General features: G+C 44.1%; 1 protein-coding gene across 1 annotated transcript in view; it reads left to right on the forward strand.

Annotated features, from left to right (window-relative positions):
• Rgs22 (regulator of G protein signaling 22) overlaps window positions 1–23,252 on the forward strand; it is a 95,517-nt gene that overhangs the window by 21,254 nt on the left and 51,011 nt on the right. The window contains exons 4-11 of the mRNA XM_041637479.1: window positions 4,725–4,946; window positions 7,968–8,053; window positions 8,674–8,842; window positions 10,761–10,890; window positions 13,091–13,703; window positions 15,011–15,172; window positions 18,246–18,420; window positions 20,921–21,054. Coding sequence (XP_041493413.1) covers window positions 4,725–4,946; window positions 7,968–8,053; window positions 8,674–8,842; window positions 10,761–10,890; window positions 13,091–13,703; window positions 15,011–15,172; window positions 18,246–18,420; window positions 20,921–21,054 — 1,691 coding nt within the window. The remainder of the gene's footprint in view (window positions 1–4,724; window positions 4,947–7,967; window positions 8,054–8,673; window positions 8,843–10,760; window positions 10,891–13,090; window positions 13,704–15,010; window positions 15,173–18,245; window positions 18,421–20,920; window positions 21,055–23,252) is intronic.

A 23,252-nucleotide genomic window follows, 5' to 3' on the forward strand; every position in this document is an offset into this window, starting at 1 on the left:
CTTGTACACAGAGCAAAGGTGGTTTCAAGATAGAAGGTGATTTTCTGTGTCTTGTACCATTCCATGAATGTGTCTCCTAGAAAGGTTTGAGGTAAAAAGTGAGAATCTGCCGTTCCCTAACATATCTCATCCTTCTTGCCTCACCATGTAAAGGCAATTCCATCGTTGCACTTGAGTGTTGTGTGCAACAGGAGCATTAAACACAGCTTCACCTGGTCAGTAGCCTTGGAGACAGTGACTCATGTCCAACTGAAACAGTGCTGACGACAGCACTGACCATTAACGTGGTCAAGGGCCCCTCTGCAGGGTTAGCCTTGTTATGGTTTGACTTCGGTCCTGTGTCTATGTGTCTTCACATATCTTTTCTCCTAGGTTATAGGTACTCTGAGCCCCATTTCAGTTGGGCTTGGTGGTGCATGCCTCCTCGGTATAGTAATATGCCATCCAGCATATGCTGCCACTCACCGAAGAGTCGGTACCGTGTAAATGAATGACCCGCTAGAGGAACAGTGGACTTGGCCACTGTTATCTGAAAAGGGGAAGCCTCAGTTGAGAAAATGCCTCCAGAAGATCCAACCATAGGGCATTTTCTTAATTAGTGATTGACGAGGGAGGGTACAAGCCATTGTGGGTGGTGCCATCCCTGAGCTGGTGGTCCTGGGTTCTATAAGAAAGCCGGCTGAGCAAGCCATGAGGAGCATCCCTCCATGGCCTCTGCACCAGCTCCTGCCTCCAGGGTCCTGCCCTGTGTGAGTTCCTGTCCAGACTTTCTTAGATGGCGAACAGTGATGTGGAAGTATAAACCAAATAAATTCTTTCCTCCCCAACTTGCTTTGGTCCATGGTGTTTCATTAGACCAATGATAATCCTAACTAAGAGAGATACGGACTCATTTCTCCTAGATAGATAATCATAAGCGAATAGAGTATTGAACATGGAAGGCACCTTTAGATTTTCTAGTTAAAACCTCCACCCCCTTTTAGCTCAGGAAGGCAAAGTAGTTTCTCCAGTGTTTCTTGAGTTTAATCATTCTGCCTGTTTTTCCTATATTGTTTCTAGTTTAGCCAAGTCTATTCTCAAACATGCTAACTAGGCCAGACATGACATCCTAGCTCCTGTGTGGGGGCGTATTTCCCCACTGGCATTTGCATTTACACGGATTTTATGTAAGTACATGTTTTGCTGACTTTATCATAGGAAAACAACGCATTTTTATGTACTTGTTCCTTCAAAGGAAGAAGCAAAGCTTTGTTCTCCTCTCATCTCTAGGCTTAGGCTCATAATTGACACTTGGACATTTACAATTTTTGATATTACTGAAACAAACTAATGGGGAAGTATTTGAATTTGTTATTCAATATTTTATCATTTTGGAATCATAGTGCTACTAAGGACCTCTGAGATCTAATTGAGCACATAGTTTTTCAGCAGGAAAACATTACCTTTGGCAGAAATGGTTAAGCCTTGAGTAACCTTGTCCTGTATTTTTTTAGACTGGCTGACCTGCCATTCAGTACATAGACCAGGCTGGCCTTGGACTCTGGCTCCCCTTGCCTCAGTCTCCCTTGCTCGGTTTCTACAGATGCGCACAGCTACTCCTTGCCCTCTACTACTTTTTGATCATTTCCTCTCATTTTATTTTATTTATTTTTGATTTTTGACACTGGGTTTCTCTGTGCAGTCCTGGCTGTCCTGAAACTAGTTCTGTAGGCCATGGTGGCCTCAAACTGAGGCCTATAATGGATGCACCTCTTTTACCTTTTAACTCGGTTCAGAATCCAGCTGGTTTCGTAAGTGCCTATAAGCAGCATGGCCTAAGCCATTCTTCAAACTATCAGAACAGGGAGTCTGGAAAAACTGATCTTCAGTTTTGTAAGTTGTGCACCTCGGGAAGTTAGGATGCTTCTGAGTGAGCTGCGCCATTCACCACGAGCCCTGACTGAGATCCCCCCCCCCCCCCCCCCGCCTTTTAGTCATCGCTGCTGAGTTCTGTGGCAGGCACACTGGGGAACTTGCTGTTATACCACAGAGACCTTTTTAACCTTTCTTAGCTTCGGGTTTGCTTTATACAGAGGCCGATAGCCACCACACCAAACATGCTTTTGATGGCAGTGACACCTTGTCTCCCCAGAGTATAGTGACGGCTGTTCTTAGGCTGGTCCCACATCATAGTCTAGCAAGGAGACACACCCCCTCCAGCCTGCTACTGAGGAACTGAGATGATCTACCCTGCTCCCAGTTACCCTGTTGCCATCCTCCTAGTTCCCAGAACATTGTTCTGAAAGTGAGATGCAAAACCCTCCCTTATCTGGTCCTTCTGCTTTTTTTTCATTAGTCTTTCTCTTTTGACCCTTACACTGTTCTGTTCTGTTCTATTCTGTTCTGTCCTGTCCTGTCCTCTTCTGTCCTGTCCTGTCCTCTTCTGTCCTGTCCTGTCCTCTTCTGTCCTGTCCTGTCCTCTTCTGTCCTGTCCTGTCCTCTTCTGTCCTGTCCTGTCCTCTTCTGTCCTGTCCTGTCCTCTTCTGTCCTGTCCTGTCCTCTTCTGTCCTGTCCTGTCCTCTTCTGTCCTGTCCTGTCCTCTTCTGTCCTGTCCTGTCCTCTTCTGTCCTGTCCTGTCCTCTTCTGTCCTGTCCTGTCCTCTTCTGTCCTGTCCTGTCCTCTTCTGTCCTGTCCTGTCCTCTTCTGTCCTGTCCTGTCCTCTTCTGTCCTGTCCTGTCCTCTTCTGTCCTGTCCTGTCCTCTTCTGTCCTGTCCTGTCCTCTTCTGTCCTGTCCTGTCCTCTTCTGTCCTGTCCTGTCCTCTTCTGTCCTGTCCTGTCCTCTTCTGTCCTGTCCTGTCCTCTTCTGTCCTGTCCTGTCCTGTCCTCTTCTGTCCTGTCCTCTTCTGTCCTGTCCTCTTCTGTCCTGTCCTGTCCTATCCTAGTCTACCTAAGGTTATTTCAAGACAATTCTTCTCTAGATGTGGGTCTCTTTGTGCATTTGCACCTTTATTAGTAAGACCAGAGAAAATAAGAATCTAGAAACCACACTGTTGCCCTTGAAGCTCTCCTGACATCACAGGGTTACCTGTGCCTGCCATCTTTGGAACCCGCAGGGCTTGTTTGCATGACTCAGCTTTCCCTTCATAGCTGTGACTCCATGGACCAGCCCTTAACGGCCCGTAAACAGCTGTCCAGGGGCTGACGTACCTGGTGACCGAGCATTGAGGTGTTCATCACAGACAGGGTAGGTCCTCAGCAGGGAGTAGTTCTTGTCGGTTGTGTCTGCTGGTTACATCTTTTTAGTCGTACTGAGCATTAGTTACACACAGGCTCAGAGCGTCATGGTTGTTTGAGCATTTTTATTTGATTAGTAGGAATTTTTCTTTCTCTATTGAGCTAACTAATTTGCATCCTTTATTTTCAATTTTTCCTATCTTTGTGTTCATCTGGCGGCTATATTTCAAGGTGGAAATAGAAAACAGGATGGCCCGTCTTGTTAAGGACTTCATCTCCCTGACCCCACAAGTGTGAGTCCGTCCCTGCTGCATTTATTCCATTTCCTTCCCTAAAGCAGATAAATCTTGTCTCTGGCATTACAGACTTGTCCAGGAATACCACATCAAGGGGGGTATTTTTATTAGGCCCATGGTGTCTGTTTGACCTATATTCAGAAGGCAGATGCAATAGATCACGAATAAAATGTGGTTATTAAAGGAACCTTACAGGTAATTTCCGGATTGATTATGCTGACTGAGTTAAACTTGGCGTGCTGGAGTTGGGTTCTAAATCAGTTTAGAATGCATACTGGCTGTGTCTTAGGTCTGTTTCCAGTCATTAAATACCTTAGAATGAGCAACATTCTGGACTCTTGAGATGTGATACCTTGTGACATAAATATTTTTAGCTTAAAGCTTACAAAGATACCCTGCAACTCATTATTACATTATATCTGTAGTCTATACAGAAGCTCTACAGGGCACTTACAGCTACAGCTGTAGTCTGTACAGCAGCTCTACAGGGGACCTTAGAGCCGTCTACCACTTTCCTAAGCATCTGTAAATTACATAAGTGAGTGGTCAATTCAAGATGGTTCCCTGGAAAAGGAACCCGATCCCAGATTTAAAGGACAAAATTAGAGACGATATAATCAATGTACCATCAATTCTTCTGGAAAAAAAAAAGGACCTAAAAATCTTTAACGGTTTATCCAAAGTCAGAGAGCTGTTTGCTGACAAGCTAGCATTCAAACTCAAGACTTCTGGTAGTTGCGTATTAACTCCCCATCTTTAAATTAAAGTTGGAAACCTTCCGCGCTGCTGCGAGGAGCTCAGAAAGTCGGGCTCCATGAAGAACGTGCTGATAGGGTCTTCAGTGAAGAACAGCTTGCAGTTAATATGCGCTCATGCCTCTTTTTCCTTTTCTTTTTCCTTCCTTCATTCTCACCTGGTAACCCACCTCCTCCTGTGAGGGTAACTGCTCCCAAGAAGCCAGGTGTGTCACTTTCTCTAGTTCTCTAGCATCACAGAGATAAGATCACACAAACAGCACACCCTGGCACTGTTTCCATGGCGTATATTTCCGGTAAGAAAGCCTTCAGTGGATCCTCTGCCCTGGTAAAGGGGTTTCCAAGATTCTAAAAGGGAAGGGAGATAATGATTGAGAAGATGAAGATATGACATCAGGTCCCTCTAGAGAATGAGTTTCTATATTTTAAATTTTAAACATTTTCGTACTTTGTATTACAGACCTTCTCAGAGGCGATTAGATTCAATGTGGACTACGGAGTTTTTGAGGTGATCAACAATGCACCACAGCTTCTGGAAAAGCAACTGAAAAGAATTCTGCAAAATCAGCAACCTCGAAATCCCATCTATGATGTTATAAGGAAAGGAAAAAGTGATGCTAAACCTTTTCAAAAGAGTATCCCCCGTGAAGATGAGACCATTAACATCAACTACACCATCATGGTAAGCCAGCATGCTTGAGTCTGTCTTCTAAGATCAAGGAAGCATTTGGTCAGCCAGAGAGATGGCTCAGCAGTTAGCGGCACTTGCTGCTCTGCCAGAGGACCCAGCCCTGATTCCCCACACCCACACTGTCTTTAGCTCCAGTTCCAGGGAACCCAGCGCCCTCTTGTGGCCCCTATGGCCCCAGGCGCGCACATGGCACACACACATACATACAGGCAAAACAGTCATAGACAGAAAATAAAAAAAAAAATGAAGCACTTGGTGAATTGACACAAAGTTTCTCAAATACAATCAGATTTATTCATGTGTTGTGCTTACATGGAATGTCATCTGTTCACATAAAATGGACCATTTAGCAGTTTTGTTGATTTTTATCAACCAATATAAGAATGATCAAGTGATTTGCCTTGACTATATAAAATGTCAAGTACATTTATATAGTAAATATGCATATTTTTATAGTTTAGTTTCCTTCTAGGAAATGTGTGTATAAAGGAAGCTTATTTCCTCTGGTTTTTTTTTTTTTTTGAACCAATTCTATTCACAGTTGGAGCTGAGATGGCTTTAAAGCACCAGGATACACACTGTTGTAGGTGGAGGCTGCTTGTTCATTCCCAGCCACCCAGACCCAAAATAGTCACACAGAAACTGTATTAATTACAACATGCTTCGTCAATAGCTTAGGCATATTCCTAGCTAACTCTTACATCTTAAATTAACCCATTTCTATTCATCTGTGTATGGCCACATGGTTGTGACCTACTGGAAAGGTTCCATCCAACGTCTGTCTCCTGTGGCGGCTACATAGCATCTCTCTGACTCTGCCTACTCTCTTTCTACCCTGCCATAGGCCCAAAGCAACTTTTTTTTTTTATTAATCAAATGGTCATAAAATATATTCACAGCATACAGAGGGGAATCCCACATCACCCTGTGACTCTGACCTTCCTGGCTTCAAATTCTGTATTTAGCTGCCAGTTTCTGTCCTGTTTGCTTTAGGTCAGAAAACCTATATCTGGATAAACCCATGAACTGTGCTCCCATGAAAAAGTGACATGAGGAACTTGGTTTCCACCATCAGCCACGCCTCCTCAGGTGTGCTGTGTGGATCAGTGACCAAGGATTATTTAAAAATGCTATTTTAGAACTACGGAGAAGTAGGCTGAAAAATACAATTGCTCATAACTTCAGACAGTTCTACTCCAATTCTCTGGCTATTAAATTTAGATATATTTCTCTTTTAACTTCTATCATAGTAAATGCTAATAAGAATTACATTAAAGCATTGTTTTGAAGGTGGATCAGAAAAATTGAATTATATAAATTATTAGCTAAAAATTTTCTAACTGGGTATGCAAATATTTAGTAACAACAATAATTAGTAACACATTACTAATTATACTAAATCTATGTAGCTTAACCATCCTAATTAAGAGAGTCAGACGGGACTAGAAAAAGAAGACTCAATTATTTGTTATCTAAAAGAAACCAACCTTAAGTATAAAATAAATATATTAGAAGAAGGTATATGCCATATAATTACTAATTAAAAGAGAGCTAGGGTGATTATATTAGCATCAAAGTAGACTTCAGAACACGGACTCCTGCATAGGGTAAAGAAGGCTATTAGACAGTGATAAAATGTTAGCTCATAGAAAGCACGACCAGCTTTAATGTGTGTGTGCCTAACTATAGAACACTGGAATACATAATCAGACATAAAGAGGAAATAGTCAAAAAAACCGTAGAGAAAGACTGAGATTAAAACATTGCTTTTAGTAACCATAGAAACGGTGGATCCTAAGGACATGGCATTTCTCTGTCTCACTTGCAATGAAGTCAACCTGTTGATGCTTATAGACTCAACCTGTTGATGCCTGTAGACTCAACATGTTGGCGCCTGTAGACTCAACCTGTTAATGCCTGTAGACTCAACCTGTTGGCGCCTGTAGACTCAACCTGTTGGTGCCTGTAGACTCAACCTGTTGGTGCCTGTAGACTCAACCTGTTGATGTTTATAGACTCAACCTGTTGATGTTTATAGACTCAACCTGTTGGTGCCTGTAGACTCAACCTGTTGGTGCCTGTAGACTCAACCTGTTGGTGTCTGTAGACTCAACCTGTTGGTGCCTGTAGACTCAACCTGTTGATGCCTGTAGACTCAACCTGTTGGTGCCTGTAGACTCAACCTGTTGGTGCCTGTAGACACCTCACCCTACAAAACCCAAGTTCATGTTCATTCAGATTACACTTAGAGTGGTTATCAAAATTGATGTTATTCTGACATTAAAGTAAAACTATAATAATAAAAATATGTGAAATTTATTATTGATCAACTCAGAATTAAATCATAAGTCGGTAACAAAAGAATATGGAAAAATCTCCAAATACTCAAATAATTAAGCAATATACTTCTAAATAACCCAAAAGTCAAAAAGTAAGTCTCAAAGAAAACAAGAAACTAAAGTAAACCATCGCAATTTGGGATGTAGCTAAATTAGCATTAGAATGAAATTTATGTAGTTAAGTAATGGGAAATACGTAATAGAAAATAGAAATACCAAGCATTGCTGGCAGTGATCTATCTTCTACCATGGGAAACAAGAAAGAGAAAGGCTAATTGAGACCCAAAGTAAAGAAGAAACATCATAGCCATGGACTTCTGACCCGCCTGTGGTGGACTACAGGCGTGCACCACCACGCTCACACCTGTGACTACAGCAGTGCACCACCATGTTCATGCCTGTAACTATATCAATGTACTACCACGCTCACACCTGTGACTACAGGCTTGCACCACCAGGCTCACGCCTATGACTACAGGCTTGCACCACCAGGCTCACGCCTGTGACTACAGGCTTGCACCACCACACTCACGCCTGTGACTACAGGCTTGCACTACCATGCTCACGTCTGTGCTGGGATTAAAACCAGGTCTTCATGCATTCTAGGCAAGCACTCTACAAACTGTAGCAATGGCAACCTGAAGATGACTTTTTCTTCATTTTCTCTTAATAGTGCCTCAACCGTGAACAAGGTATTAAGTGGATTAAAAGGAAGAGACTTCCAGCATTTCTGGAAAGTGATTGCTACTTTGAATACAGGTATCATGCTGCCATCAGCCTGTGTTTTTCTAAATGCCTGTTTGCTTCATATAAAGTTATTTTTTATGATATCAGTTGGCATTTGAATCCTATCTGCTATTTCTAAAATAGGAGTGATAAAAAAACATTGGCAAAAATCACAGAGCTTTTCTAAAGAAATTTCACAGTTGTATGTCTTTGATCATATTTTTAAACTTATCTGTCACTCACAGTGGTGTTTATAGAAATACAAAGGGAATGTTAGCGTGACCTTGACAACAGAATGTGGGGGACTAGAGAGTAGTCTTAGGAGCTAAGACTTGTTCTTGCAGAGGCCTTGGGCTTGGTTCCCAGCACCCACATGGTGGTTCACAAGCATCCCTGACTCCAGGTCCAGGGAACTGGATGCCCTCACATGAACTCCATGGTCACACAGGCAGGCAAGTGTAAAGATACATGGATCTTTAAAAATGTTTTTAAAAACACAGAACATCTGTGTGGGGCTGAGGATTCCCCTCTAAACTGTAAAACTTTACTAAAATTTTAACTTTGTTTAGAATACTAGTTTTAAATAAAATACGAATGAAAAGGGAGCACTTCTGTGAGTAAAGCTTCGTTAGTTTGTGACTTCTGCAACACAGGTTAGCCAAACTGATCTCGCAAGCAACATGGAGCAATTCAGGCATAAACTTCATAGTGGGTACAAGCTTCTCCCCCTGGATCCTGAGAAAACCGCCCACTCCACCTCCACCTACCGACGAAGAGGACAACCTCATGATTATGAAAAAGTTCTATGTTTCTCTTGGCCAGGTAAGATGAGGGTTTTCACGACTCAGCACCAATGAAACCTTTTGTTTCAAATCAAGAGAAACTGATTTAAAGCCCCCGCCCCAAGCAGAGTGAGGTTTCTTATGGGTTTATGCCGACTTGTTTGATATGCAGAAATGAAAATCAAATGGACTTTCCTCACACATGCGAAGCAGCAATTGAGACTGAGATGCGTGCTCCTTATCGCCTAGGAAGTAAGGGCATGTGCATTATATTCTGAATTTATTATAGCAATTCGGTAAGGATGTTAAGCCTTGTTTAGATGACACTTAGTTGTGAAAATGCATTACTATTTTATCAGACAGATTTCCCTTCTGTTATTGCTTAAGCATAGAGTCGTTGTGAATGGTTAGATACAACCTAGAATCAATTGTCCTTTTAGATTGTCCGCATATCTAGATTGTCCAAATATAGGGATAATTTGTATTTTATTTTTTCTCCAATTACCAGGTCTTTCCTCTTGCAATATACCCACTATACCCAAATCTATATGATATCTGAAGCAGGTGGCTCATATGCCCTTTATTCTTTGTCAAAAATTGGCAATCATTTGTGTTGTGGGTGTCAGGACAGAGAGGGGTGCGGTGGACGTCAGGACAGAGGGGTGAGGTGGACGTCAGGACAGAGAGGGGTGAGGTGGGCGTCAGGACAGAGGGGTGAGGTGGACGTCAGGATGGAGTGGTGAGGTGGGCATCAGGAAAGAGGGGTGAGGTGGGCGTCAGGAAAGAGGGGTGAGGTGGGCGCCAGGACAGAGAGGGATGAGGTGGGCGTCAGGACGGAGGGGTGAGGTGGGCGTCAGGACGGAGTGGTGAGGTGGGCGTCAGGAAAGAGGGGTGAGGTGGGCGCCAGGACAGAGAGGGATGAGGTGGGTGTCAGGACGGAGGGGTGAGGTGGACGTCAGGACGGAGGAGTGAGGTGGGCGTCAGGAAAGAGGGGTGAGGTGGGCGTCAGGACAGAGAGGGGTGAGGTGGGCGTCAGGAAAGAGGGGTGAGGTGGGCGCCAGGACAGAGAGGGATGAGGTGGGCATCAGGAAAGAGGGGTGAGGTGGGCGTCAGGAAAGAGGGGTGAGGTGGACGTCAGGACAGAGGGGTGAGGTGGGCGTCAGGACAGAGAGGGGTGAGGTGGGCGTCAGGACAGAGGGGTGAGGTGGACGTCAGGACAGAGAGGGGTGAGGTGGGCGTCAGGAAAGAGGGGTGAGGTGGGCGTCAGGAAAGAGAGGGGTGAGGTGGGCGTCAGGACAGAGAGGGGTGAGGTGGGCGTCAGGAAAGAGGGGTGAGGTGGACGTCAGGAAAGAGGGGTGAGGTGGGCATCAGGAAAGGGGTGAGGTGGGCGTCAGGACAGAGAGGGGTGAGGTGGGCGTCAGGAAAGCGGGGTGAGGTGGGCGTCAGGACGGAGGGGTGAAGTGGCCATCAGGACGGAGGGGTGCGGTAGGCATCAGGATGGAGGGGTGAAGTGGACGTCAGGACGGAGGGGTGATGTGGGTGTCAGGACAGTGGGCTGTATAGGCAGTAGGCACAGGTTTTGCCCGTCGTTACCTAATATGAAAGAGTGAATTGAAATTTATTCTTTTCCCATTCTCTAAGTTTTTTTATTCCTGTACATCTGCATGTTGTCTGCCTGCATGCTTGGCATGGAGCCGGAGTTGCAGGTTGTTGTGAGCCACTCCATGTTCTAGGAACTGAATTTGGGTCTCTGTAAGAACAGCAAGTGCTCCTCACTGTGGAGTCATCTCTCCAGCCTCCACAATTATCTACTGAGTTTTTAGTAAAATTTTCCTTTAATAAAGTATTTCCCTCATACATTATAACCCATAAATTGCATTATAATGATTATTTTTTCAGCGTTTTGTATGGCAGAATGCTATTAAAGCTATATTAAACTAACGCCTCTCTCTTCCTAGGCCTCCTATACTCAAACGCAAGATTGGTTTACACTAGCAAAGCAATGTCAGCAAACAGTAACGACCTTTTCACTACCCTGCTGTGTACCCCACCACAAAACTGCATCACCAACTCTTTCTTCTGTGTCTGGTAAGCAAAGACAAGGCCCTTCAGAGTCCGCTGTCTGCTGCATCCTGAAGTTCAGAGGTGGGCAGAGAAGCTCACCACACAGTCCCTGCCTCCCTTGTACTTCCTAGTGGGTTTTGTTGGGTTGTTGTTTGTTGGTTTGGCTTTTGTTATTGTTTGCTGGTGCTTTTGAAAGGGAGTCTGAAGTGGATATGATAACAACGGAGGGAGGCGGTTAGAACCGAAGGCCCATATTTATCAGCCATCTGATTTTGTTTGCTGAGACAGGGTCACATTGTGCAGTCAGGGCTAATTGCAGACTTGCTCTGTATCTCGGGCTGGCTTTGCGATCACAGCGATCCCTCTTGCCTCCTCCTCCATTGTGCTGGCATGGCCGGCCTTCCTGAGCAAGCCTAGCTCTTAGTTGCATGGTCTTTGTGCTGAATTATTCCACTTGGACTCTTGTTTCTTCTCACCTGTCATCTTAGGCTAATATATATAATAAATGTGTAGAGAATGCCACCCCAGAGCCTGGCACACCCTCGCTAGTGTAGAGAATGCCACCCTGGAGCCTGGCACACCTTCTCTAGTGTAAAGAATTCTACCCCAGAGCCCGGCACACCCTCTCTAGTGTAGAGGAATGCCACCCCGGAGCCCGGCACACCCTCTCTAGTGTAGAGAATGCCACCTCAGAGCCTAGCACACCTTGTGTAGTCAGCCGGGGATTGTCTTGTCTTTATTTCTATAGCTCTTTCTATAGGTGTTGACAGAGGCTGCTGTCCTGCTAGGTCCTGTAGCTGTTTAGTCCCAAAGAAACACACATTAATTATAAACTGATTGGCCTATTAGCTCAGGCTTCTTATTAACTAATTCTTACATCTTAAATTAGCCCATTATTCTTGTCTATGTTAGCCACGTGGCTTGGTACCTTATATCAGTGAGGTGTTCTTATCTTGCTTCCTCTGTGATGACTGCAGACTGAGCCTTTCCTCTTTCCAGAATTCTCCTGTTCTGGTTGCCCTGCCTATACTTCCTGCCTGACTTCTGGCCAATCAGCATTTTATTAAAGCAATACAAGTGGCAAATCTTTACAGGGTACAAGACCGTTGTCCCACAGCACTGGTATAATATTTCTGAGCTGACAGCAAATTGACCGGGACTGTTGGAAATGCTAGAATTCTAGTCCTCAAGAAGCTAAGGCGAGAGGATTGTGACTCAAACAACAACAACAAAATGGAAACAATAATGGGTGGGAATTGAATTTGCCTTCTACTTCTCAGTTTAGACTATTTCTCTCCTTGGAAAACAGATCAGTTCTTTCATGGGGAGTCTTGTGGGTGATACCAGTTTTTCATAAAAATAGAAAGAAACAGCCATGAAATGGGAGTCACCAATTAAGATAGGATCAAGGGGGAAATTCCAGACATGAGCCTAAGAATTCAGGAAATCCGTAGCAGTTTGCTCTAACCTCTCTGGGATGTGTTTGTAGCACCTGGAGAAGGTAGATCTCAGTGCACTGACTGACTGAAAATCAACAACAACCCCTCCTCATTGAAAGGATCTAGGTTTCTGTGTGCTTCCTGGCCTTTCTCCCCATATTGAAGAGGAACCCTAGAGCACCGGACAGTGGACAGAAAGGCTGGCCAAAGGGCACTGGGCAGGAAGGCCCCACTTGCTCTCTGTCCAGCCCTGCTGTCCCTTGCAGGTGTACAGACTTGGGAGGGGGGAAGTTGTTATACTCATTTTCAATACAAAGTTATAATGAAATGTTTCTAGCCATGGAGATTTCAAGTCTGCTCACAGAAAGTGAACACTGAGAGCAGGCACACTGATGACGACCCCCAGAGCTGTGGTGTCTGGAGGGCAGACTGACGTGTGAGACCTCCATATTTCCCTGAATTCTGAAAGAGGAAATTAAGAACTAAACCTATTTTTGGGGGGAGGAGGAAGGTAATCTTTTATAAGTCCCTGCATTATTTTGTCACTTTAATGATAAGCATTACATGTCTGATAGTTATTAAACCCTTTTTATAAATACTTAGTACATTTACACAAGGCAGATTTAATTCCTGCTGGCAGTTTTTTCCTCATGGCCTCCCAACAAGGCTTGAGAATCCCTCTAAAGTTCCTGGTCCGTGCGATTTGCCATTTTCTACAGCACCTACCTGGCAGTGGAAGAGCTGGGTCATTATCTAATCTATTAGCCTTCTATAATTTAATACAGAGAATTTAATCTTCGATGATGGAGTTCACCCCAGGACAATAAAGAGCCCAACTAAAACCACCGGAATAATTCCTGAGATGGAAGAGGAAGAAGAAGGGTCCTTATCAGTGAAAGACACGCCTTCCCAAGCACTTCTGAGAGTATACCTGGAAAGGAAAGATGAACAGGACAAACAAAAGACCATTCATTTCTCATCATTTGAAGAATTTCTCAACGCCTATGTCATCTTCACTCTGAAAGAAGCCATCGAGCACATCACAGGCCATTCCTTTAGCGACAGCCCCGGCTACATCAACTTCTACAGCGTCACCCAGGTGATATTCGATAAAGTGGAGCCCAGCAAGAAGACCGTAAGTTCACCCCAACTTGAAACAACAAAGGAAATCTCAGAAGAGAAATTGGAAAAAGTAAGTTTAAGTTCAAAGAGTGAGAGCATCGGGCCAGAGGGCAGGGCCGACTGGTGTATTTCTCACAGAACCTATGACATTGGCAACAGAAGGGAATTTGAAAGATTTAAGAAGTTTCTAAAGGGAACTTTAGGAGAAAGATACTGGTGGCTGTGGATGGACATTGAGAGGTTAAAAGTTCTGAAGGATCCTGGAAGACATCAAAGGTACTTTCATTTTTATTTGCCAATAGTTTTAAAAAAAAAGCAAATTATAGAATATTTGTTTGAGTTATTCAAGCACAAACATTAAATATTAGAATGTGGTTTATGCACCAGGAAGGGTTAAAACAATGATCTTTATTTTATAATAGATTTTTGATATCACAAGTTTTCTGATTTCATAGTTTGAAGATACCAGGACTGAATAGGTAGCCTATTTGTGGGGGCACATACACACACGCAAGCCAAAAACTCAAGATACATAAAATAAAAAGTAAGGCTAATAACTAAATACATTAAAAAATAAATAAATAAATAAAACTGATATCAATAATAGTAGTTATTTGGGTTTGAATAATGTTTCTTTCCATAAATTCCAGATCTGCTATAAAATTATACTTTTTATAGTGTCATAATATTATAAAAATTTTATATAAAAAGTAGTTTATCAGCTATATGATCACACTCATATTAGGCAGCCTCTTGTCCCATCAGGCTGCCTGGCTGACACATGCCGTGGTCTCTGGTCAGATGCCACAGAGCTGTCTGTCTCCCCTGAAGCTGTGCGTCTGACTGGCTCCATGCTTCAGATTACCGTGAGTGTCCATCTTCACGGGACACTGCTTTAAGTCAGCCCTTAGGTCTGTAGCTCCTGATCTGATCTGAAGCACCGCAGACTGCATTTCTTCCTAAGGGCTTGGTGGAGACCCGCTAGTGACTGGGTTATTAGAGTAGAATTTGGGTCACAGAGCCTATGCTTTGATTCAGGCTCAGCAAATGGTTGATTCTGTAACCTGCCTTGATCCATATTTGTAAGACATTTCAGCAGAGTCATATACAAGAAACACTGGGATTTTCAGGACCAATACTATGGACTTCTGTTGTCTCTATAATGAATTACCCACATCCAGTAACCTAAAAGCCACAGTTCCAGAGCTAATCTATTTCTTTACATTTTACAGTTTATGGAGGAGACTGTCCTTGGTTTATGGCCCCTCCTTTCCCCGCTCTGGCCGCACCGTGGCTCTTGGAGAAGGATTTCCGGCACTCCCTCCCTGCTGATTTCTCTCTGCCTTTTTTTTTTTTTTTTTAAACCATTATAGGTAACAAAGTTACAAATTTTGGAGATTTGGTGTGCACACACAATTCTACAAGGCCATCCAGCTTATTGAGAAAAGCAAACACCCTTGGAAATAATTTATAATTTATGTCTCTAAACCCTTTAGTACTCTGTAATGACGGTTGGTGCAGAGGTATATTTATTGAGAAGTTGAACAATGTATTGACCTGTGTGTAACTGTGTTTCCTCTCAGACATCTTGAGAAAATGAAGAAGTGCTACCTTGTGAGCAGCGGGGAGCGTTACCTTTCTACAGAGATCCTCTCCAAGTTTAAACTGCTCAATGGGTCCCGGTGGACAGAAGAACATTTGAAAAACATTCAGATTGAAGTCATAAAACCCCTGCTTCTGTACTGGTAAGGAAAACGACGTGGATCAAAGTTACTTTCTGTTGCTTCCCTTAGGCTAGATACAAATAACTCATTTTGTCTCGTGGTGGTTATGTAACTATGGAAAGCTAAAGTGACCAGTTTATCTTTGCTTTCTTTGAAAAGCATTTAACTTTCAGATGCTTGGTGTGGGGGTTTGAATAAGAATGGCCCCCATAGGTTCATAGATCCAAATGCTTGGTGGCCAGGGAGTGGAACTATTGGAAAAGATTATAAAGGATTAGGAGGTGTGGCCTTGTTGGAGGAAGTATGCCACTGGGGGGGGGCGTGGACTTTGAGGTTTCAATATACCAGGGCCAGTCTGTTTTTCTCTTGGCCCGTGGACCAGAATGTAGCTCTCAGTTACTGCTCCAGCATCATGCTTGTGATATGCTCCCTGTCATGATGAAAATGACTAACCTCCAGCACTGTAAGCAAGCTCCCTTTAAATGCTTTCTTTTGTACAAATTGCTGTGGGCATGTGTCTCTTCACAGCAGCAGAAGTTGGTACCAGGAGTGGGGGTTTCTGTGATGGGCCTGACCTTGCTCCTTGTTGGTGGAATGTGGATTAGGAAAGCAGCTGAATGCTTTAAGCAGGGCTTGTGGAGACATACTAGCAGGAGCATGGAAGAAAGTGGTGCTGAGAGCAGTGTAAATTATGATGGCCTGACTCAAGAGGATTCAGGGGAAAAGAATATTAATTAGTAAGTGACCTAGGGACCATTTTTGTGATGTTTTGACAAAGACTGGCTGCTTTTTGCCCTTGTCCCCAAAATCTACCGAGGTTAAATCGAAGAGTTTGGATTAATTCCTGGCAGAGCAGGGTTCAGGGCAGCAGTGTAGACTGGGTCACATGGTTACTGGGGAGTGTGCGGATGCTGATCTATAACGAGAGAAGGAACAGGCCAGACAGAGAGAAGGACAAGATGTCCAGTTAGAGGAGAAAACGAGCACCAGGAAGTGGAATGGAGCGAAGTCCACGCTCAAGGAAATAAAAAGTTTAAAAAAAAAAAAACCGGATGCTAAATAGAACAAAGGGAGTGGTGATTTCAGGGCAGGACCCCACCCAGCTAAGCTTGTGAAAAAGAACTCAAGAAAAAATGTAAGCAATGAAGGGAACCACCACCAACAGAAAGCTGGTAAAGATGTAGAACAGGGGCCACAGTCCAGTCCCAGCAAGCAGCAGAACTTGGCAGCTTCAGCCATGTGGTTCTGGATTTACAGTTAAGGATACAGGAAAAGAGGTTGTAGTGAAAGACCCCGCCCCCCCCCCCCCGAGTTGGGAGACTCTCACTCAAGTCTCAGGATAACACGACCCCCCAAGAACTCATGAGAGACCGTCCTTGCTGTAATCACATGAGGTTTATTGACAGGAATCATCGTGCTGGGGCCGAGACTTATATCCCATGCAGGGGTAGAGGAGTTCGACCCCAAGTAGCTGGGAGAAGGGGTATTTAAGGGAAGAAACCACAACCCAAAGGGGGTAGGGAGGGCGTCCTTGGAAGATTCCGAAAATACCAGTGATAATCACAAGGGGGTAACTCTCCGTTTCTCAAGATTGTTCTCAAGATTATAATCTAACTTTGTGGTCAGCCAGTTCCTGGAACAGAGTCACTGAACCGGCTAACCTAGATATTTGGCTCTACTCTTCCTGCTAGGGGGTCTGGATTTATCCTGGTCTTTCAGTAGAAGTTCCCCCTCTGGCGAAGGAAAGCCGCTGAGGCTAGGTCTGTGTCAGGGGTGTCCCTGAACCTGTGAGGTGAAGCCTGGATTGTCTTGGAACCCCCGAGATATTGGAGATACCAGAGCACTGGAGTATCTGCCTAGGAAAGCTGCAGACAGAGTGTAGAACCAGCCCCCAAGAGAGAGAAATACATCGCAGTCCACAAAGGTGGAAGGAGTTGGGAATCTGAAGAGTTTTGACATCAGACACGGATGCAGAGTTTGGAGTTTGCTCAGCTGGTTTTCAGTCTTGCTTTGGTCCAGTGTCTCCTGGCTATGCTCCCATTTGGAATGGCGATGCACAGCCTGTGCCATAGTGTGTTGGGGGAATGTCTGCTTTTTTATTTTACAGTTAAGAGATTGCTTTGAGTCTCAGAAGAGACTTTGAACCTTGGGCTTGAAAACAGTTGAGACTGTGATATTATAGACCATGGGAACTTTAGAAGTTGGAGTAAGGCGTTTTTGCATTACACTGTGGCTACAAGCCCGTGGAAGCCTGGAGTGGACGTGGTGGTTTGGATAAGAATGGCCTCCCTGTGGGCTCTTAGGCTTGGTTACTAAGGGGTGGAAATATTTGAAAGAATTAGGATTAGGAGGTGTGATCTTGTTGGAGGAAGTTTGTCCCTTGGGGGTACACTTTGACTTTCAAAATCCCAGACTAGGTGCATTCTGCAGAGTGAATTCCAAAATCTCAGACTAGGTGCATTCTACAGAGTGAATTCCAAAACAGTCAGAGATATATAAAAAGGACCTTGTCTCAAAACAAACAAACAGAAACAACAACAAAAACCCCAGCAAAATGTTGATATATTTTTAGTGCTAATTTGAGCAGCTTTTATTTGATATTATAAATACAGGCCTGCTTTAAAACCACCACAGCATATTTTGTTATTTTTAAATTCCTTAATATTTTCATGTATTTCTTTTTCTTATCAAGCAGATAATAAGTTTAATATTATGGATTTTTCTAATTTATATTACCTTTTTCTATTAGAGAATGAAGTATAATGAAGAAACATAGTTTTTTTTTTTTGTTTTTTTGAGACAGGGTTTTCTGTAGCTTTGGAGCCTGTCCTGGAACTCACTCTGTAGAACAGGCTGGGCTTGAACTCACAGAGATCCGCCTGCCTCTGCCTCCTGAGTGCTGGGTTAAAGGCGTGTGCCACACTGGCATAGAAAAATACTTTTAAGGAGAATCAGTAGAAAAAGAAATAGGAAGTGACAGAAAGGATTAATAATCATGATGATGAATTATATCGTTTGTATGCTTTTAATTCTGAGATCTATTATAGTTCCATCTTAACATATGAATCTTAAGGTTTTTTTCTTCAATAATTAGGGGACCAAGATTTTGTGTAACTCATTCGTTATCAACAAAAAATGCCAGCGCGGAACTGAAATTCTGGCGCCTTCGCCAAGAGAAACCCAGGAAGGATGTTGACCCTTTCCCACAGATGGCAACCCTCCTGCCCTTAAGACCAAAGTCTTGCATTCCCCAGGTCCCCGAGGTCCAGGTAGGGTGTCCAGCGTGGGAGCTGCCCTTTATTAACTGCACAGCTAAAATCTGTCCTTGGGTTTGTCAACTGCTGTGGTTCGAACACAAGCTATACCCTATAGGCTTGCATGTATGAGACTTTGTCCCCAGTTGGCACTGTTTGGGAAGGTTGCGGAGCCTTTAGAGGTCCCCACCTCCATGTTGGAGGAAGTGAGTCCCTGGGGCTGGGTCCTGAAGCCTCACTGTCTAGGACCCATCTCCTGTTCACTCTCTGCTTCCTGAACGTAGGTACAGTGTGATCAACCAGCTTCCTGTTCCCGCCACCATGCCTTCCCCACGATGGAGCAAACCACTCTGGAGCTGTGAGACACATTATTACCCTTCCTCCCTCGGGTTGCCTTTATTAGCGTGTTTATTAGAGGAACGAGAAAGTGACCAGGGCAGCCATGGATGGCATTTATCACAAGCGGTTGCTGCTGGAACATACACACGGCCACAGGGAGGAAGGAGGGAGGGCCCTGTGTGCTCAGCAAGCAGAGAAACCCTTCTGATATGATCAACTCACTTGTCTGCCGGAAGTTCTCTAGCGGCCTCCTCTTCCGCTTAGAATAAAACATGAAAACTGTGCCCAGCTGTGCAGGTCCCTGCTAGCCCCGCCCCTCACTTTCCCACATTCTTCTCCAGTTTACCACAACCCAGCCACACTGCTTCCTCTTGTTTTATTGCGGCTTGTTAGTGTCCCCCATCCTTGGTCAGGCACTTGGTCCTGCAGAAGAACTGGGTTTGGCTCCCAGCATCTACATAAAGTGGCTCATCAATACCTGTAACTTCAGTTTCAGGGGATTAGATGCCTTCTAGCCTCTGTGTGCACTTACACAAGTGTGCTGCACACACATATACATTCAATGTGTGTGTGTGTGTGTGTGTGTGTGTGTGTGTGAGATCCAAAACTTACTAACAGGTTTTCCCATGCCTTATACTCTTAAACTATTTTTTAATTTACTTTTAAATGAGGAGAGCTGGAAAGATGGCTCCGTGGTTAAGAGCACTTGCTGCTCTTTCAGAGGACCTGAGTTCAGTTCTCAGTACCCAGCTCATAACTTTCCAGCTCCAGGGGATCTTCTGACCTGAGAGAGCATGCACACACCACACACACACACACACACACACACACACACACACACACACACACGTATGCACCAGGCATGGTGATGTACACCTTAAATCCCAGCACTTGAGAGACAGAGGCAAGCAGATCTCTGTGAGTTTGAGGCCAGACTGATCTCCACTGTGAGTTCCAGGACAGCCAGGTCTACAAGGTGTAACCCTGCCTCCAACGAGAAAATAAAAATGATCCCACAGCATGGGAACTACTCTGCCTCCCTCCTCCACCCCAGACCCTGAAAGCTACTGTCCTATTTTCTGTTCCTATAAATTTAGTCACATTTTTATAATATATACTTAATTATAAGCCCAGACTCTTATAGTATTTCTCATTAACAGTTGCTTAATACCTAAAACTACAGGCCCTAGCTGTGTAGCCCAGGCTGGCCTTGAACTTGTGACCTTCTTGCTTCAGCCTCCTGAGTGCTGGGATTACAGATGAGAACCACCTGCCCAGCCTTCACCTGAAGGTCCACCAACAAAGAGCAGCTTTGCCCATTTCCTAAGCACCATTCTCTTTCCCATCGCTGACTCTTCTTCCCTTTTGCTAGGGGACCCGTCCCCACCATCTGTTCTTCCTCCAGGGTCTGTCTTGGAGCCTGCCTGAGAGCTCACAACTGCCCTTGGCCCACAGCCCACCTTATAGTTTTGTTGAAAAAATAAATTTTATTTCTTTTGTATGTGCGGGTATTTTGTTTCGCATGTATGCCTGTGTACAGTGAGCATGACCATAGGTGCCAGAAGAGAGCTTCAGATCCCTTGGGACTGGAATTACAGACAGTTTGGGGCCACCACGTGGCTGCTGGGAATTGAACATGGGCCCTATGGAAGAGCAGTCAGTTAAGAGCAGCTCATAACTGTTGAGCCATCTCTTCCTCTGCTGCCATTAGAAATGGTTAAGAATGGGAAAAATAACCATAAACATAAAAACTGTCCCTGAAAGGGAAGATGCAGTATTGTTAAGTACTAGGCCCTTTGCTATGGCTAAGCAAGCATCTTTGTTTGACTTCCCTGCCCCACCACCTCCTGGTGCTCTCCCACACAACTCCTAAGCCTATTCTTTTCCAGAAGAAGGGCTGGTTGCCAAGTTCTTCCCCAGGAAGGAGTCTGCCTCCATGGTCCTGGAAGTAAGGACTTAGCCCGTCTCTGACTCCGCTTGTCATCTGAACTGCTCTGAGTTTACTGTTCCACAAAACCTGCATAAGCACGGGGGATCGTTTGTTTTAGTGCGATGTTCAGTGGGCAGTAGAGTAAGGGTTGAAATCTAGAGAGAAAACAAGCTCGAGATAATGTGGAACTTTATTATCTCTGCTTTCATTTTGCTCATTTCCATTTCACTATTTCTTCACTTTTAGGGAGAAGAAATCAGTTTATCGCAACCATCTAAATCGCCTAAGAAATTGTCAAGAGTAAGCACCGGGTCTCAGAAGGCTGGGCGGAGTGAGTCCTTGCACCCCGTTCCTTCCAAGGACGACAGGCTTGAGAAAGAGTAGGTGCAGTTCTTTTGAATGTTAAGTGTTTTACTCTATTGGTTTTTAATATGAATTTTTAGGATTCAGTAATATGTGTTAGAGGCTTATGATCGACCTGCCTGTGCTAAGTTAGAAGAATCCCAGAAAGTAACACGTTTAAGGGGATGGTGCCTGTGTCCAGCTGCTGTCAGACTTCCAACTGACCTCTGAGGAGGAGCTCTACTCTAATCCTCTTCTCGAGTTTGAGAACTCTAAGAGGCTTGGCGCCGGTTAGCACAGTGAGCTGTGTCTCCTCTCTTTATATTGTTCTGTACTCCCAGTGGGGTTTCTTTTTCTTTACCCTGAAAATATCCTCTGCTATCAACTATGGATGATTTTTGGTTTAGTAATTCATTACTTGACATTTGTTCTTATTTTTACTGAAGTAAAATTCATATAACAATAAAGTTAGCAGCCTGACTAATATTAAGTTTACACAGTCTGGTCTTCGGGGCATTTGCAAAGTGGTCTACCATCACACTGCATAACCCCTGTATCTCATACACATGTGTGTAAGATCAATTCCAAACTGCTGTTCTACACATCACACAGTTGTCTCTGTGAGGAGTTCTAAATTTGATCTTTCTAGTGTGAGAGTGAGCTCTGTATGATGTGGTCACCAACATGAATTATGTCACCAATGATAAACAGGCAGACTTTAGAAATTGGGTTTATCTCCACTGAAGTTGAACTTTTTATTTGAGAACACTTTTATATTAGTTTTTGTAAATTCCATGCTCAGAAACAGGAAGAATAAAATTGGAGGAGAGAGATGATCAATATAGTTATAGACGATCAATTTAGTTATAGACGATCAACGTAGTTACAGGAAAAGCCTGTGTGGGTGGCACAGCAAGTCAAATAATTAATCACACAGAAATTACATTAATTACAGCACTGTTTGGCCTATTAGCTCAGGCTTTTTATTAACCAACTCTTACATCTTAAATTAACCCATTCCTGTTCATCTGTGTATTGTCATGTGGCTGTGGCCTACTAGCAAGGTTCCAGCAGGAGCATCTGTCTCCTTCGGCAGCTACATGGCGTCTCTTTGACTCCACCTACTCTCTCTCTCTATCCTTCCAGCGTGGCTATATTCTGCCCTGGCATAGGCCAAAGCAGCTTTATTCATTAACCAATAAAAGCCACACCTATACAGAAGGATGTCGCACATCACATGGTGCATATTTAATTAGTAGTAAATGACTGGATGTAGAGTTTAAAGCTCCCTTGGTGAGTGAGACAAACATGTATTCGGTTCCAGGTTCTCCATGTCCTTGCCAACAGAAAATTTATGTGTTAAAAAGGTCAGGGAAACCATAATGAAAGTCTAATACTACACTAAAGTGTGCTTGAGGGGCTGGAGAGATGGCTCAGTGGTTAAGAGCATTGCCTGTTTTTCCAAAGGTCCTGAGTTCAATTCCCGGCAACCACATGGTGGCTCACAACCATCTGGAATGAGGTCTGGTGCCCTCTTCTGGCCTGCAGACATGCACACAGACAGAATATTGTATACATAATAAATAAATAAATATTAAAAAAAAAATAAAGTGTGCTTGAGATATTTATGACCCTGGAAGGAAGGGTTTGGAGCCCAGGACGCACACAAGGAAAATGGAGCTACTGAGCTTCTAGTGAAGGTGGAGTTGGTAAGGAACCAGAAGAGACCAGCAGGCCTCTGAGGAACGGGTGATACACATTGAGGCCGGCATGGTGTCCTGGAAGACGAAAGGGGTGTGGGGAACCGAACCTGGGTCTCCTAGCAAGAGAAACACACACTCAACCACTGGAGCATCTTTTCAAGCCTGCAGTGTTTGCTCTTTATTTTGAGAGCAGGTCTCGGTCCATCCCAGGCCTGCCTTGACCTCATGGGGCAGTCCAGACCGGTCTTAACCTCCTGCTTAGCTTCTCAAGCAGCTGGGATAACAGATCGCAAACTACATTTCTCTCAAAACAAAGAGTTAGAAGGGTGATCTGTATTAATTGGTTCATTTTCACTTTCAAAATACTTTTCCAGGTGCTGCTTACCACCTGGCCTTGCTGGTCACAGTTTTAGGGAAGCATTTCATGCTCCACCGTCAAACCTGACATCAATTATGTGTTTCTACCCAGTCACCAACACTTGAGGAAGTTCTCTGATACCGGTAGCGTGGATTGACCAGTTGGCTCTCTTGTC

Source organism: Microtus oregoni, unplaced genomic scaffold (assembly GCF_018167655.1).
Source record: "Microtus oregoni isolate MIOR12 unplaced genomic scaffold, Mior012 000053F_ref0000044, whole genome shotgun sequence".
NCBI classification, from domain to species: Eukaryota; Metazoa; Chordata; class Mammalia; order Rodentia; family Cricetidae; genus Microtus; species Microtus oregoni.